Genomic DNA, 16,646 nt, shown 5'->3' with positions numbered 1-16,646 from the left:
AAGCGTTACATTGTGCCCCCAGCAGGGAAGAGAAACCATAGGGCCAGCCGGGAGACCGACTGAGCATCTGGTTTGGAGAAAATGGTGCTTTGGTTCTGTAGCAACTAAACACAGCAGCCTCAAGTCAGAAACACGTTGACCATTTTGACTGTTACATTCATTTAAAAGACTAATTTGCCAAATACGCATTTGGTGTGGTGAGCCTTCACCTGCTGAGTGCACGGCTATGATAGCACGAACAACTTCCCGTGAGTCAGTGTCGACTGTAATTATATGGCTATGAGAAAGTATCTGGGGTGGATGAGTGCTAATATTTGATCATTCTGTAAATAACATGTTTGCTTGGAAAACATCTTTTATCACACAAGAGTAAGATGACTTGTTTTTGAAGTATTATTTCTCCCCGCTGTGGATGTTATCTACTGTAAAAAACATATCACTGTGTATTCTGTAATCTGAATGTGTTATCTTTCTTTACATAACTACGCTGTTTATTTTGTTTACATGTTTGTACTTTTACATGCAGTCAAATCAAACTATAATAGAATACAAATTTTGAACGTTTTATGTACCATGGGAGCAGCAATACTGCGTGACCAAGTCTAACAAATGATATATGGATATTATTGGATATGTCATCCCACAGGAGGGGTGGAGTTAGCATGACACGGGGATATCTATTCCCCTACGACATTCCCTGGCAATACTAGCCACTGATAAAATAAGACAAAAAGCGCATAGCTTTCTCTGAATGCATTGGCCAAGAAACTAGTGCCCTTCTTTGCAAGCAATTTTTTTAGCTGGTCTTCTAATTTAAGAATTTAAATTAATCTAACAAAATTCCTTATAATTATAGATCTTTTTTTATTCAAAATAATATCTCAATATGATACACATTTTTTTCTCTGTTCATTTGACTATATACAGAAGTGCAAAAAGTCAACCTTCGTCCCTTAGGTTAGAACTCATCATCTGCAGCATTTCGGACCTCTCCAGTCTGGAAAAGTCTTTCTCGCTCCTAATCTCACTATCCACCAAACATCCAAAGACCCGTCAATCTCACTACTCGTTTTGGCCTGACATTCAGGGCAAACTTAAGAAATATTCAAACAAAAGTACATATCTTGTTTTGAAATGGATACAGTAGAAAATAATTTTTACTCTAAAACATGGACAATCTATATCTCAATACAATATATTTTCAAACATGATCTTGACATGTTACAAGGAAAATTTAAGTTGGTTAAAACATTAGTTTTTCTTTTTTGTCTGCTCAGAGATGCTGTGCTGGCAGCAAATTAATTGATCTCATTCCTTGTATCAAAAAGTCTTTCATCAACAAAATTAACTGATAATGTAACATCATCTGAAAAAAGACATCCAGCTATATGAATGAAGTGAATATTTAAAACTGACTCAACACATTATCATTTATATGGTTTGAAAAAGTTATGAATGTCATATTACCTCAAAATCTACAACGGCTATATCAATGTTGTCAAGTAATATATAGTAAGGCAAAAAAAAGAAAGATCTACAACTACATACCTCAAATAGATTCAAATCCTTAAGTAGTACATAACACAGAAGTTCAATGAAATTTAAGAGAGTAATTGTTACTTTTACATAGAGAGAAAGAACAAAAAAAAGATCATAAGCGGCATGTGAGAGAACTATAAAACATCATTGGTGTTCTTTACCTGCATGGTGATTGAAAGTACATTTGATTGGGCTGGGGCCCATTAATTGTATTCTAAGGCTTCTTTAGGTACATTACAATCGGTAAAGACACACTACACACCTCTGTGGATACACAAAAAGGATGTGATCTTAAAACTGACAGATGAATGAAAGATGCTAGACGTATTTCATTAAATAAGCCTTGTGGGAGATGCTTCTGTAACCCTTTGTGAAGATGATTGAGAGGATAACTGTGCTTTGGTTTCTGTAGTCAGATCTACAAGTGAGTGAGAACCTTTGTTTGGAAATACGAACACACAATGTGTTGAGTTTCCTCAAAAGCGAAAGTTCACTTAGGATTAAATTAAAACAGGGTGATCAGACAAACAATCATTCAAGTGCACATGTGGTTTTAAATGACCTAATAGACCTTTGGGTCTGTTGTTTTGAATTCCCATCAGTACATGGCTCAACAGTGCTTCGCGGAGACAGTTTTAGAGTCGCTCCTCTTTAAAAGAGAAGAAGGTAACGCAATGTCATTGAAGCTACACCCTCTACTTCACCAGGCTTTAGAGTCGATGGACTTGAGCAACAACTTAATCCCAACAAAAGAAAACAATGCTAGTCTATTAAAAGAGGTATGACAAACGTTAGAAAAACCCTCCATGATTTGAAAAGAAAAAACATCAAAATTAAAATCACAAATTTGGCGAGAAACCCACTTCTAAATCTGATTAATTAGAGAAATGAAAAGTAGAAAAAAAAACAAAAACCCAAACAAAAACACTCACAATGGAGATTCTGAAACCAAAACAATACAAAAAAAGAGCCATACAAAACTTTTACCTTCGGTAAACAAATAACACTGCTGAGATAACACTCTGGTTTTAGCTGTATGGCCTCGATGGCACATGACAAGGTCAGAAAAAGCTAGCCTGGCTGTGCTTTCAAGGTACACAGGTATGTTGGTTTACCCAGAACATTCATATGTCCAAGACCCTCATTTTCAACATCTAGTTTCACTAGTCGCCGTAAAAAAACACAATACTGTACATGCCTAATTCTTTTGGCGCATAAAATTCCTGTTAAAATCATTGTGCCTTTCAGATTTCAATTCAAATTCAAGGTGCATGTTTGCATTACACTTGTAAACTATGAAATATGGCTATCAATTAAAAACAAAATAAAGCAGAACAAAAAAAAAGAAAAAAGAAAAGGAAAGACAGATCTTGGTCTACTAACGTACCAGCACTGGATGTTGCTTTTATGCAACCACGCTCTTGACCTTCTGTGCGTACGGTAATGATATTAATTAGAACAAATTGAGCGCTATGATTTAGTCAGACACAGAGGTGTAATGTGAGTGTTTCCCGCTGAGGGAGAAACAAACTGACCCTGGCACCAAGATACCCTCTTCTCGCGGCTGGACGTTGAATTTGACAACAAATCCCTCTTGATGTTGATATGTGGGGAGATGGCACAGATCATGTGTTGCACCCTTGATGTTTACACGTGTGATGAGACCATCGTCGTGGACCGGCTAAGAGATGGCAGACCCTCCTTGTCCCATTGCTTGACATTCTGAAGGTTATGTACATAAAGGCTGAACTCTTTTGGCTTGGACGGTGCCAGCACACATTCATTTGATCTGCAAGACATGAAGGATTTCACTTGAATTACAAAAAAAAAACAACCCATAAAAGGTCTGTGAGTTTAAACAGACAGAAAGTTGTATTCTCTGCACGCAAAATCAAGTAAACCTGAGCTAAAATGATTCACCCAAAATAAACAAACGTAATGAGAAGAGGGAATGTGAGGATTGAAATAGGAACTCACTGTTCTTGAGAGGAACTACATTTGAGTCAAGTACTTGTGACTACTCAGATGATCTGCAGATATTATTGGAATCTGGGGGTAGAAAACAGACAGGAATTAAATGAAGCATCCCGAAGCGCAAAACACTCACAGCGGACGTTGGCTGGCAACACAAACACAGATCGACACATTTTAATCACATTATCACGATAAAAACAAGTTCATTACATTAGAAAATAGGCAACACAGAAAAAGCAATTTGGCTACAGTTTCAGTTGCGACATGTCAATAAGAATCATCTTCTGGGCAGCGGGGAGGGGAGGAGGAGGGCTGAGGGGAAGGGAGAGATGAGGGGGGCAGAGGAAAACTGTCAGTGAGGTGGCTCCCCCATGCAAATCTAAGTCCTCCATGTTGTTGACCTGCACACCTCAGCAAAATGCAGAAAACTGGTCCTGGATCAGTAACATGATGACTCATCCTACACGTCTTTTCACTGGTTTTATGAGATTGCGCAATGTAACTAACTGCTAACAAAATGCCTTCAACAGAACTGAAAGCAGAAGGTTGCAAATCTTTTAATAATGAATATGTCCAGCTTTTAAACATGAAGAACATGGTAAAGCTTTGCTTTACAAGCTGGAAGCAGCAGCGAAAAAAAGAGAGAAAAAAAAAAAAGCCAAGCACCAAAGGGCACAGATAGCGACTTTTGCACAAGCTGTGCGAATGGCTTTAAAAATTTAGAAAAAAACTACCTCATACATACCAATTGCATGTATTCGTTGGTAGTCAACTTTGATAAGGAAGAGTCCTCAAAATGGGAAAGGACAAAAATCGAGGTTACAATGAGGACAAACATTAAATGCAACACAGTATGGGTTTTTTTTTTTGCACAAAAACAGATCTGAGAAATGTGTAAATATTTAAGTCAGAGTTAGATCTTGTCATAGCATGATATGTGTACACATGTTGGACTCTAGTGTAGGCCAACAAGAGGGAGTACCGCCTTTCACCCGACCCACCCTTCAGTGTGAGACACAAGCATCCCCAGATCGTCCATGTGCATTAAAAGACAGAGATGAGACAGAAAGAGAGATACAGAGAGAGATAAAATAGAGAGAGACGAGAAAAGAGAGAGAGAGAGAGAGAGAGAGAATGAGAGAGAGAGAGAAACTAAGGCAGTAGAGGTGCAAACCTGATTGGTGGAGGCAGTTGCGAAGGGGCTTGTGGCAGATGTGGTGGCTGCAGACACAGTGGCTGGAGTACCACCGTGCATCATGGGAACTTTTTTGGAGGGAAAATCATGTAAGCAAAAATATACGGAGGAGCAGTGTAGCCACATACACACCAGGCAAATGAGGGAAGGAGACAGAGAGAGAGAGAGAGGTGGGGGAGGGGTCAGAGAGGGATTCGATTTAACTGGTTCCCTTTCTTCCCTCTGCCAACACTGATAACAAATCTTGTGATCTGAGACCTTGATGTGGCACAGTGTAGCTGTGGCAGCAGCAGTCACGTACTTCCACATTTGTGTGTGTTATTCATACTAAGATGACCAATACTGGACTTTCTTGGTAAACTCCAGATAAGCGCAAACTTTAAAAAGTTCTACAAAAAAAAGACATAAATAAAAGTGCTGTCACATGAGTCTCTAAAGGAATAAACCGGATCTTTTAAAGTGGGGTTATATGAGGTTATCGATCTTCAGTGTATCACATACAGAAGATGGCGGCCGGCACATTACCAGTTTGGAGAAGCAGACAGGAGAAACTGGGTGACAGATAAGCAATGTACTGATGAGGCAGGCTCTATTTTAGTCACCTAAACAATCAGTTTAAGTGTATGTTATATTTAGAATACATTCACCGCCTTGCCTTGCAGTCAGACAGCGATTTTCAACAGGGAACTGAGGCCTTCGCTCTCTTCAAAGCCAGACTCCTTTGAAAAAACAGCGATTTTACCTCACTGAACACAGGCGCTGCTGATCTACCACTGCAGTTAGTTAGTTTGTGTTACTGTGTGACTTTAATTTGGATTAATCAAAGTCACATAATAACTAACTCACGGAGGCAGCAGTAGACCAACAGCTCCTGTGTTCAGTGAGCTAAAATGACTGTTTTTGCTGGTGGAGTCTGGTGGCTTTGACGAGAGCATAGATGGGGAGCTGAAGGCGTTAACAGTTTCTCTGTTAGAATGGCCTGTCTGACGGAAAGGTAAAGTGGTGAGAATATTCTCAGTGTTGCATACATTTAAACCTTTTTATAGGTGGGACTTATATTTTAAGTGGTTAAAATATATTTTGCTGCCCCCGTCCACAGCAGTACATTTCGTAGCTTCTGTGTCGGTAATCCTGCCTGCCTCTCCAAACTGTGGGCGTGCTGACAGACATCTACTGTATCTAATACAATGACTACGAGTAAGTGCTCCATACAAGCCTACTTCAAAAATTCCAAACTATCCCTTTAAGGCAGAGGAGATGGGGAGAAGGTTATAATTGAACTCCCTCCATTGTTTAAATCTTTTTAAAAAGGTTTCAATAGGTGTCGTGTTAGACCAGCCAAAAGCAAAGTTTAGAGCGGGCACGAGAACGACAGTGGTCAAGTGATATATAGTAGGTGTACACAGAGAAATCAACAAAATAAAGCTCAGTTAAACAGATTATGAACAACAGCTGTCATACAGGTAATATCCAACATTTAAATGTCATAAAATTTGTCTTTCCTTATGTGGACTCTTGCTTATGCTTCCAGTCACAAAATGTAATTTCACGCAACCAAAACAGCGACAAATTTCGCTATAAATACAAAAGAGTAAATTTCACAGTAAGGGTCAGTTTTGATGACATGTGAGCCACAGACATGAGGTTACAGACAACTGAAGAAGGAAAGCTGGGACCTACCAACGCTGGCTGCAGGTGTCATGCACAATATTGAGCCTGCCCATCATGCAGTGCAACAGGAAGTGGATTGGATAGGGAAGAGAAATCAAAACAGCCCGTCACAAGGTTCGTTAGAGTGAGGGGGGAGAGATAAGGTGGGAAAAAAAAGGTTAATATCTCTTGGACACAGTCATCAGTGATTGGAAAAAAAGCGAAGTGCTGAACTCATCAAATCTGTTAATCAAATGAGGGTCTGGACTTTTGTCTGAAGTGCATTGCATATGAATGTGTAATAGAGTGATAGTGCGGTTGAGACTGTAACTATCAAGTATTAAACATTATATACACACTCTAGACAGAAGTGCGGAGAGCAGCAGATGTGTACAGAAGCCAGACTCTGCAGCCTGATGTTTGTTGCCATTAATCAACCCATCCAGCCCCGTTCATCCCAGCCCAAGCCAAAGCTCCAGCGATGGTTTCTCATCAAAATATGAGTAATCACACCATTAAAGCTTTAATCTAACAGACTAGTAAACAAGTTCTGTCCTTACAAAGATCCATGCCTTCCTCATTCACCCTGCAGGTGAAGCCGGTAGCTAGGTGGAGTTTTATTAAAGCAATTAGTAAGTAAAAAGACACTCTAACCCATCTGAACACCTACTGGCCATGCAATGCCATACCAAGCATAATGCACAATTTTGTTGAAGTTTTTAACTGCACTTTGAGAAACAAATGTTTGATCCTGACTAACCTAGGATGGAATTTATTGCTTTTATGTTATGATTAACTTTATAAGTTCCTCTGTCTAAAAGTTGATTAAAAAAAAGATCACAACCAAAACTGCTCTTTCCTGCAATCTACCACAGTGCCCAACCCCAGACAAGCAGGAGCCGGGTTAGACTGATCCAGGCTTCCTCTGGGTGTTCAGAGCACTAGTGGTGGTTGCTTTGGGAGCCATACCTGATGGGAGGAAAGCAGCCTGCTGCTGAAACTGCATGTTGGCCAGGGCCTGTTGGTACTGGAGCATGCCGGTGTTAAACACGGCAGAGGCCCCGTTGGCCTTCTCCAGGGCTGCCCGCTTGGGCAGGGGAGCCATGACACTAGGGGCGATGCCCTGCCCAGCCAGACGGAGGGAGGTCAGTGAGAAATAAAGAAAAAACAGAGACAGAAAGAAAGAGAGAGTGAGAGAGAGAGAGAGAGAGAGAGAGAGAGAGGTGCGTGGAAAAGAGAGAGAGAGAGGGTGTGTGGAAAGAGGCAAAAACGGGAAAGAAAACAAAAAAAGATACATACGTTAGAGGACATCGTATAAACAGCATCACAACATCCTTGTGTGTACAACAACATCAACAATATCATCATATCATCAGTAGCAAGCAAGCAGCAGTCTGACACAAGTACTACACAAGCAGGAGCATGGTGCCTACTGGAGCTACTGGCTAACAAGCATTCATATATTCATTATTTCATCAGGAAGCTTACTTGGATTATTAACTTTGTACTCTTAGGGCTGACTAAATGCAACATGAGCAAGCATTAACTATTAAAACAATAAGGCTGCTAACAGGAGGTGGAACAGGTAGGAAGCACAGAGAGAGGGAGGCTGCACTGCTAGCTCCATGATAAACTGTGTAAGCCATGTTTAAGTGATGGTTCACTCTCAGACAAATGTCAAAAATGGTCTCAGGCCAAGGGACGTTAGTCAGATGTGAATATTTACACCATAAAATGCTCTGTGTGCGGATTTCATCCTGACATGAGGCCATCCTTGAGGTCTGAATATCTGTGACAAGATTTGATGATGGAGTGAACTATCATTTGAACTGTAATCGTCTGTTATGGTGGGATCTCTCCCGTATGGTTTTAAAGACTGTTCCTCTTAGCCCCACCCTTATCCATCTGACATGCACTAGCGACACAGACATGCACACATTTGATTTAGCTGCTCCACAACACTGACCACTGACTTGGACGTAAGACTGAAGCCATGCCACCATTTTAAGCTTTACTTCCCTAGCCCTCGCTGACTGTTGTTAAAAAAGCTACAGGTGATGAAGTGATTGTGGCTCCTTGTCACAAATTCCACATCTGAATTCGTGTTTGAGGTGATTTCTACATGCGGATAAGTCGTTTGGTGTTCCAGCCCAGAAAGCCACAATCATTTTATCACAGGCAATAATGACAGATCAACAGGAGGAAAAACAGACATTGCACTGAGACAACGACAAACAAAAATAGCTAAGTATCTTTGGTTAAAACACTGCTCTACAACAAAGCCACATGCCAAGCTAAAAGGTGAAAGGTCATAGTACCAGGTCAAAGGTTGCGTCGAGGGGTCGCTTCAGTGATTTGACAGCCGACTGAGTCTTAATTAGCAGGCAGCGAGCACATGATGGCAATGGGCCAATGGGGTTCAAGCGCATTAACATAAACCAGCAAGCAGAGGTGCATCATGGGGGCAGCAGTGCAGTTTGGGTATAGGTGAGAAAAACAAAAACAAATAAAAAAACAAATCATTGGAATGCAATATACAAGGGGATAACAGGACTAAGGCATGCACAGTGTGGACACTAGCTCTACTGCTCAACAGTTAAAATGATCATCAATAATCACTGATATCTACCAATCTACATTAGTTACTGACACACAGACATGGATGAATATAGCCATGAGAGGATTATTCAATCATTTCTTTTTAAGTAGTTCTTAAAAATCGGACAAAAATGACATAGAAGCACAATTCACAGGTTTCTGTTTCACTGTGCACATCATAGTCATATGATGACAAAGCTCTCAGCCTCGCCACATCAATAAGAGCACGGAGAAAACAACAGTGCGGCTGTACAGTTATTCACATGTGCTGTTACTGTGAGACACCACAATGAGTCCTTTTTATAATGTCAAGAGGAAGAGAAGTAAGAGATAGGAAGTACAGAAACAATGGTCACAAATAAGACGAGGCCATCAGAGAGAGAGAGAGAAAGAGAGAGAGAGGAACTGCTCCTCTGCTTGTGGTCTTGGATGAGATGAACAAGGAACATGACATTTTTTTGCCACATAAGAAGGAAAAAAGCTAATTGAAATAATAAACTATTGTCCCATCCTTCTTCATATCATCCTATTCTGAGAAGATTTTACCCAAACCAAGTTGCACCTTTAAAATTTGACCTGGCAAAAGCAGAACTGAAAAAACCCAAAAGCTAAATAACACCAACCAGTAAGGTGAAACACTTTCAAACATGAATGTGAGTATGAGCCACAGAACATATTTCCTATTGGGTGACTGAACCTATAGTAGCCCTGACATAAATATAATAATTTTCTCAAATTGCTCCATAAGGTGTGTGTTAGTGAATGAGTGTGACCACGTTTTTACAGACTGCTCACCATGGCCGCGGCGGCTGTGGCCTGGTTCACCTGGTGCTGGGCTGCCTTAATTTTGGCCTGCAGATGGGCCGGCGGGTGGAAGTACTTGCACTTTTCCCGAGAGCACCGACCCTTGATGTAGTCCATGCATACGGTGACGGTATTGTCGTTGGTGTCGATCATGGTGCTGTCTGCAGGGTGGGCGAAGCGACAGTCGTTCTCCCCCCGAGAGCAGTTGCCCCTCTGATATTCACGACACACCTGGAAACACGAAGAGAGGAGAAGAGATGTGGCGTTATCAGCATGTGGATACAACACAAGAATAGTACCATGTAGACATGGATTGATTATTGAACATGCCTAATGGTTACAAAACTTGAATTAATATTTATCAACCAGGAAGAGATTCCAAATGACCACGGAGAGAAACAAAAAGACCACAAAAAGATGCAAAGGAACACCACTGAGATACAAAAAACTACAAATGAAAAACTCAACCAAAACTACCTCAGAGGGACACATATTTACCTTTAGAGACACAAAATGAACAAAAATATCTAAAGAAATCACAAAATTACCTCAAAGAGACACCAAAGGACCACAAAAAGGATGCAAAAGAACTAAAAAGAACTACAAAAAGACATAAAAAAAAATAAATATGGGCAAAACAACAACAAAGACACAAAATAACCAAAAAGACACAACTTTTTCCCAAGGCCATGCAAAATAACCAAAAGACGCATAATGACCTTAAAGAGACACAAAGTTACCTCACAGAGTTCACAAATTACCACTGAGACACTCAAAATGATCTCAGAGACACGCAAAATTACGAAAAGACATAAAATGTGCCCCAAAGAGGCACAAAATATTCTTAGAGAGACACAAAGTTATGTCAAAGTGACACAAAATGAGACACATTACCCCAGAGACAAAAAATACCCCAGAGACACACAAAATGACCTCAAAGAGACACAAAATAACCTCAGAGACACACAAATTGACCTCAGAGACACAAAATAACCCAAGAGAAACAAAATGACCTCCGAGACAAAATTACCTTAAAGAGACACAAAAAGACTACAAAAAGACACAAAAGAAGAACTCTGTGTCTCTTGCTCATATGTAGGAGAGTTGATGGGGTCTTTTGCATATCTGTGCCCAGGGGCCTATTGTCTCATATTCCGCCCATGCTTGTAGAACATTTCCTGCTTTGTGCATTTGTGTCTTCATGTAGAATATATCAAGAATGACTCATCAAACCCTCACTCTGTCATTATAGAGAGTTACAAACATCCATTAAGCTTAAAAATGCATGAGATCTGCAGTCCAATAAACAGATTAAAATGCTCTGCAAGGTCACATTCCTCTTGTGTCTCGGGTAAGTTATTTTCGAGGCCTTCCTCTGTGCGGTATCCTTTCACACCAAACACAGGATCTGTACAGATATATAAATACTGATACAGTATATATACACATAACTGTTAAATGTAGAGTTCCTGAACTTGGTTGTGTATAAATATCATACAGGGGAAAGTGCTCAAGTTTTAGCAAAAAAAAACCCAAAAAAAGAATGTTATGATAATGTTTTTCTTTATAACGATCTGTAAGTGTGAGTTGGAGTGTAAGCCTGAGACATTTTTAAAAGTCTATATGTGAGACACCAGAGGGCAGCACCTTCTTTTAAATTAGACGTATCATGAACGCCTGGGTATTGGTTACATTCTGCTCACCCTGCTTTTCTGCAGCATGTCAGCAGTGTGCACTTAAACAACGATAAATGTGTGCTCCATAAAGATGATAAAGGTAACAGCTTCAATTACTTTTTAATTTTACTGATGTGATTTAAACGACGAAATCAATTCTATAACATGTATACTCTATAAAGATGATTTTTATGATGTAGTTTTGTTTATTGTGGTTATCTTTTGTGGACATAAAAAAACATAAAAAGATGCTATGAATAAAAGTGATATTGACAGATTTCCACTGCATCAACAACAAAGCTTAATTTTCATGGAGGTTTTTACAGAATCAGAGAGCAAAGGCTTTGATTGTGGGTGTGCAAAGGAGGAAGACAGTAATTTCTCTGTTGTTAGTAGCCTCAACAGAGCAGAGTGCAATGCTGCTGCAACAGATGTTATGCTTTGAGCAGGAGTTACACCTTTACTTGACTACAAAGATTGTGTTATTTTGCTGTTGCCATACCATTACTGGTGCTGTGAAAATCATCACTCTCCAACTCAAATAAATATAACAACTTGAGGCTCATCTTTTGTGCTTGTCTAATGGTGTTTTGTCAAGCGTACAGTGTGATAGCACAAACTGTACTGGAACTAGACGAGGCAAATTAAGTGGGAGTGAGTTCATGAAAAAAAAAGTAAACAACTCTTAATTACGAATCATCTCTTGGAATGCGCCTCGGCATCATAAGCTGATGAAAAATTACAGTTTACAAACTTCTGACAGTTTTATTTTCATTACACTTTAATTAGCTTCTACTTTGCATAATGGTACCTGCTATTAATATCACAATTCCGTTTCTGGAGCAGTTTATGCAAGTCCAACAAAGGATGCTATTATTCTTATGCTTGTTAAACAACTTGTTAACAACACTTGTCTTGTTTACAGGCTCATTATCAGCCATGGTGACTCCACTCCCACTAAGAAACGCATCATGAAGTAGATTTTATTAGTTTTCCTGGAAGTCTAGGAAAGGAGTGGGTTTATTCTATGCTCCATAAAATGTTGAGAAAACCAGGTTTTATTTATCAGTTTGTCTGTTACCTCAAGTCTGTCTGTTCTCAGCAATTTCTGGGCTGCAGCAGCGGCAGCGTTTGGGACTTGGCTGACGGTGGGACTGGAGGCCATGAGGACAGGGGTGCTGGGCATGATCTCTTGGGGCATCAGGCCTGGTGACACAGGGCTCAGGTAGGGATTAAAGGCTGCAGCTGCAGCTGCTGCTGCTGCACTGGCATTGGTGGCCAGGCCTGGCGTCATCGAGAACATGGGCTGGAAGAGAGCGAAATAAAAGCACTGGAGTGAAATGACTGCGGATAAACTGTGCACATAGACCACAAGCCGTGAGCTTTTTGTAACGGAAAAGAGACGGACTGACGGAATCAAAAGACTGCAAGAGCCACACGCACACAGTGAAGGTGCTGCATATGTGTGAGCTCTTACATATATGTGGTCTCACCGTGGGCAGTAGCTGTGGTATGTTCATACGTGTGTGTCCTCTCACCATAGGTGGTAGCTGCGTGCCAGGCATCATGGCGTTGGCGAGCTGCATCTGTTGAGCGAGCATGACCATGTTCTTCTGTTGGATCAAGTTGTTCCTGCCATTGATCTCCAGCTGGGTCTTTAGGTGGGGAGGAGGGTGCAGGTACTTGCAGTTCTCTCTGGAACAACGGCCCTGAAGTGACAAAACGGAACAAGATTTAGAACGACACACAGCGTAAGGCAGGTTTGGCTGGTGTTCACTTTAGAAATACAGTAACCATAGAATTTATAAACAAGTATATGTTAAAACTACCATGGTTAAGTTGTTTTGGGAGGATCTTGGATATAGATGTCATTGACTGATGATGTTTAAGTTTGTGAATTTGCACTCGGTCAAAAGTTTTATCAGTTTTTTGCTGTTTTCATGATCATCACCATCATCATCATCAGCAAAACATTCTTCATTCAGTGAAAATGTACTGATTAAATTTGTTTACAGCAACGCCCTGAATTCACATTAATTGGCTAAAAGGATGCAAAACATACAATAGCTATTGCAATAACATGATACATTCAATAAAAACAAATAACTATCAGCGATTTCTGTTAAAAGTAATAAATAGCAATTTAAAAAACAGTAAAAAAGATGAAGAGGATTGTTTGTGATGAATGAGTTTGATTTTTGTCATTGCGAGGACCCCACTGGTTCCAGGGCTGCAGACTTGAGTGCAATCAGCATCATTGGACACACTTGGACCCGGTGTGCCCCATGTACATAAAAGAGAAGCAATTCAAAATAGAACAGCCAGAAAAGCATGCTTGCTTGCATACTGCAAAAAGGCAGACGCATAGAGAACAACATACGGGCATTTTTGGCATACTCCATCTGACATGCAATGTTTTGGAACATAGAAAATGTCTTTAATGCCACTCAAAGTAAAATGTAAGACCAATTTTAAATATAAAAAAAAAAAAAAAAATGAAAAAATAAAACTATATATATATATATATATATATATATATATATATATATATATATATATAAATATACATATCAATTGAAAGAGTAAGATAATCTACCTCTGATGCTGAAAATATTAAAACTTTCTAGAGCTAAGCACGTGGAAAACAATGAACATATGTTATTACAGTATCCGTCTTTGATGTGATGTAGCAAATGTAGGCTTTGCATTTTTGAGACTTTTGAAAGACTGATTTAAGACACTTTAAGACCAATTACTGCCAATTTTTAATGAATTAATTTAATGCCTTTTACGGATTTTTAAAGATCTCTTTTTAAGTACCCACTGAAAGCGTGTAAATAGTATGGTGGTATAGCCATTGGTGAGGCAGACTATTTTAAAATGGTATCCTGAGTATCAATTTAGAAATGGCAGATCACAAGCAGGTTTGTTTTTTGTTGCAACATCATAACATCAAAAGTGTTGTAAATGCTCAGTGTCAGACACTCACACTCTCATTAGGTCTGGACTGAGTCTTGCACTAATTGTTAACGGCTTGCTATTTCTGTCAGTCCCAGCAGGGACAAGTGTACGTGTGTGTGTTTGTGTGTATGCTAGCCCCAGTAGGTCATGACAGACACTGTGGTGCTGCTCTCCAGACGTCCATCTTAGCTACATGTCTAACACTATAAATACCATCCCTTCATATGATCTGTATATACGTATCAGCAGTCACTGCGAGGTCACGCTTCGAAGTCTTTGAATAATTATCTAAGTCAGGGATCCCTTTTTGCTGCCAGCTGTGAGTATCCAATTATACCTTGAGTCTGGGAAGGAGGAGTCTGAAAAGATGTCTGACACACACACACACACATATTCTAATGCAAGCAAGAATGCATACACGTCAGGGTCATGTTCGGATAACAGGTGGCAGATAAACGTCACACAAACACAAAACAAACACGTCCACAGTTTAAGAAAGATGTCTTTACTTTCAGCCCTGTGGAACAGCTGAGCTGACTGTGGCAGCCTGCGCTTTCCCTCGCTGACAGAGAGCCGTCCCTGCTGGGATTCATCTCCATAGCCCGTCATGACTTCATTCCCCTTTCCCATCTCCTTCACTTTCACTGACACTGGAGCAGCGGACAGGTGCGAGGGAAAGGAGTGGGGGACATGGAGCAAGAGAGGGGAGACACTGAAATGGTAGGGGGGCCTCTTTATGATTTCTTCAATAAGTCCACTTGTCTGAGATTGCTATTTTAAGATCTCATTGGAGCTCCTTTTAAAGTGATTTATTAAAGATTGTGTTGCATAAGGCAGGTGACAATAATGCAGAATGCATGGAGCTGGACTACAGCCATATCCCCTCTATTCTGTGTTGGACATGGACGAAGAGTTTGTCAGTGATCTGCTTCCACATGAAAGCTTGGTTGTAGGCTTAACAGATGTGAGATATTACATCTTATTTTTAAATGAAAGCGAAGGTTTATATTAGAGTTGAGAATTTTAAATTTTCAAAGACGTCAGCTGAAATATGGCCGATGAAAATGTTCATAAAGTAAAGCACGAGGTATTTTCCTTTTATGCACCGTCAAATAAAAGACAAAGCACATAGAAACACGTAAGTGCAGCCATAAAAATGGCATGTCTGGATTTAATAACCACTCAGAGTATGGCTACAGCGAACTGAAGATACAAGTAGATTAGGAATAAGTCACATATATATATATAAAATGCAGAGTAAACATTTTTACTGCGTGGTACACACTACGAATGTATACCCATCTTATGCAGCCCGTCCTTAACATGTGTAACTTGCATTTTAATAACACATCAATAGGTGAGTAATATAAATATCAAGTCCCTGTATAATTGTCAGAAATGTTAAAATAAAAACAAAAATCGTTTTGTATACCACACTGTAAACATGTTTATTCTGCATTTTAACTTGGGTGTCTGCAGGTACTTGCTAGTTTCTGGAGCCAGTCTCAAGTGGCCATTCGAAGAACTACACGCATGGCAAAATTGACATTGACAAGTGGTGCGACTACGCGCCTTGAGTGGAAAAGTAACTTTTATGCACACCCTAAAACGCCAGAAAAACATGTCGTGCAACAGCAAGAGAGGTGCGCCTGACAGGCGTGCTGTACCACTGGGAAACAATGGTTTTGCTGTGATCAGCCTATAAGACAGCAGATATTACTGCAGTTGTAGCAAACATCACAATCTCTCACACTGATGTTGCAAAAAACAAACCAGTGTTCTGGAGCTAGTAATGGAAGTTACTGCAGGTAATTTCAGAACTGCAGGGAGAGGAAGAGGGAGTATTATAGTTTCTAAAAATGACGATACGATACACAATACACTGCAGTGACAGGTTGCTTTTTCACCGAAGAAAAAAAGTCTTCATGCCCTCCGATCACAGCTGCAGTTTGGAGTGAGAAAGTGTTTATATTACTTTATATCCACTTAAAAGGAAAATTTAGAGGTGCTGTTAAAAGATAAAAGGAACATTCAACAGAAGCATAACTTTCCATAGAGAGGTGAAGGTCTCCTGTTAACATCCAAGACTGACCATAAGCTGACCTGGCTATCAGAGGAATTCTGACACTGACAACACTCAGAGGTGTGTGTGTGTGTGTGTGTGTGTGTGTGGAAAGTGGGCGAGCGTGCCGTGCATGTGTGTGAGACAAGAGGAGCTGAAAGCAGGTTCTAACAGCACTCATCCAGAG

General features: G+C 40.1%; 1 protein-coding gene across 25 annotated transcripts in view; it reads right to left on the bottom strand.

Moving 5' to 3' along the window:
- Positions 1–323: 323 nt before the first annotated feature.
- The window catches only part of LOC121950908 (muscleblind-like protein 1), a 51,100-nt gene continuing 34,777 nt past the window's right edge, over positions 324–16,646 (bottom strand). For 9 of the 25 annotated variants that reach the window (XM_042497011.1, XM_042497007.1, XM_042497031.1 and 6 more), the window contains 10 exons: positions 12,930–13,145; positions 12,518–12,742; positions 9,752–9,991; positions 8,677–8,730; positions 7,328–7,481; positions 6,389–6,424; positions 4,688–4,776; positions 4,259–4,303; positions 3,517–3,588; positions 324–3,328 (listed from right to left, as the gene is read on the bottom strand). In XM_042497011.1, the coding sequence (XP_042352945.1) occupies positions 3,532–3,588; positions 4,259–4,303; positions 4,688–4,776; positions 6,389–6,424; positions 7,328–7,481; positions 8,677–8,730; positions 9,752–9,991; positions 12,518–12,742; positions 12,930–13,145 (1,116 nt within the window). In that variant the 3' untranslated portion in view covers positions 324–3,328; positions 3,517–3,531. The remainder of the gene's footprint in view (positions 3,329–3,516; positions 3,589–4,258; positions 4,304–4,687; positions 4,777–6,388; positions 6,425–7,327; positions 7,482–8,676; positions 8,731–9,751; positions 9,992–12,517; positions 12,743–12,929; positions 13,146–16,646) is intronic. The other 16 variants (XM_042497013.1, XM_042497015.1, XM_042497016.1 and 13 more) reach the window with 16 other exon arrangements.

This window comes from Plectropomus leopardus, chromosome 12 (genome assembly GCF_008729295.1).
Source record: "Plectropomus leopardus isolate mb chromosome 12, YSFRI_Pleo_2.0, whole genome shotgun sequence".
Taxonomy (NCBI): domain Eukaryota; kingdom Metazoa; phylum Chordata; class Actinopteri; order Perciformes; family Serranidae; genus Plectropomus; species Plectropomus leopardus.
This window is presented reverse-complemented; position numbering and strand designations above follow the sequence as displayed.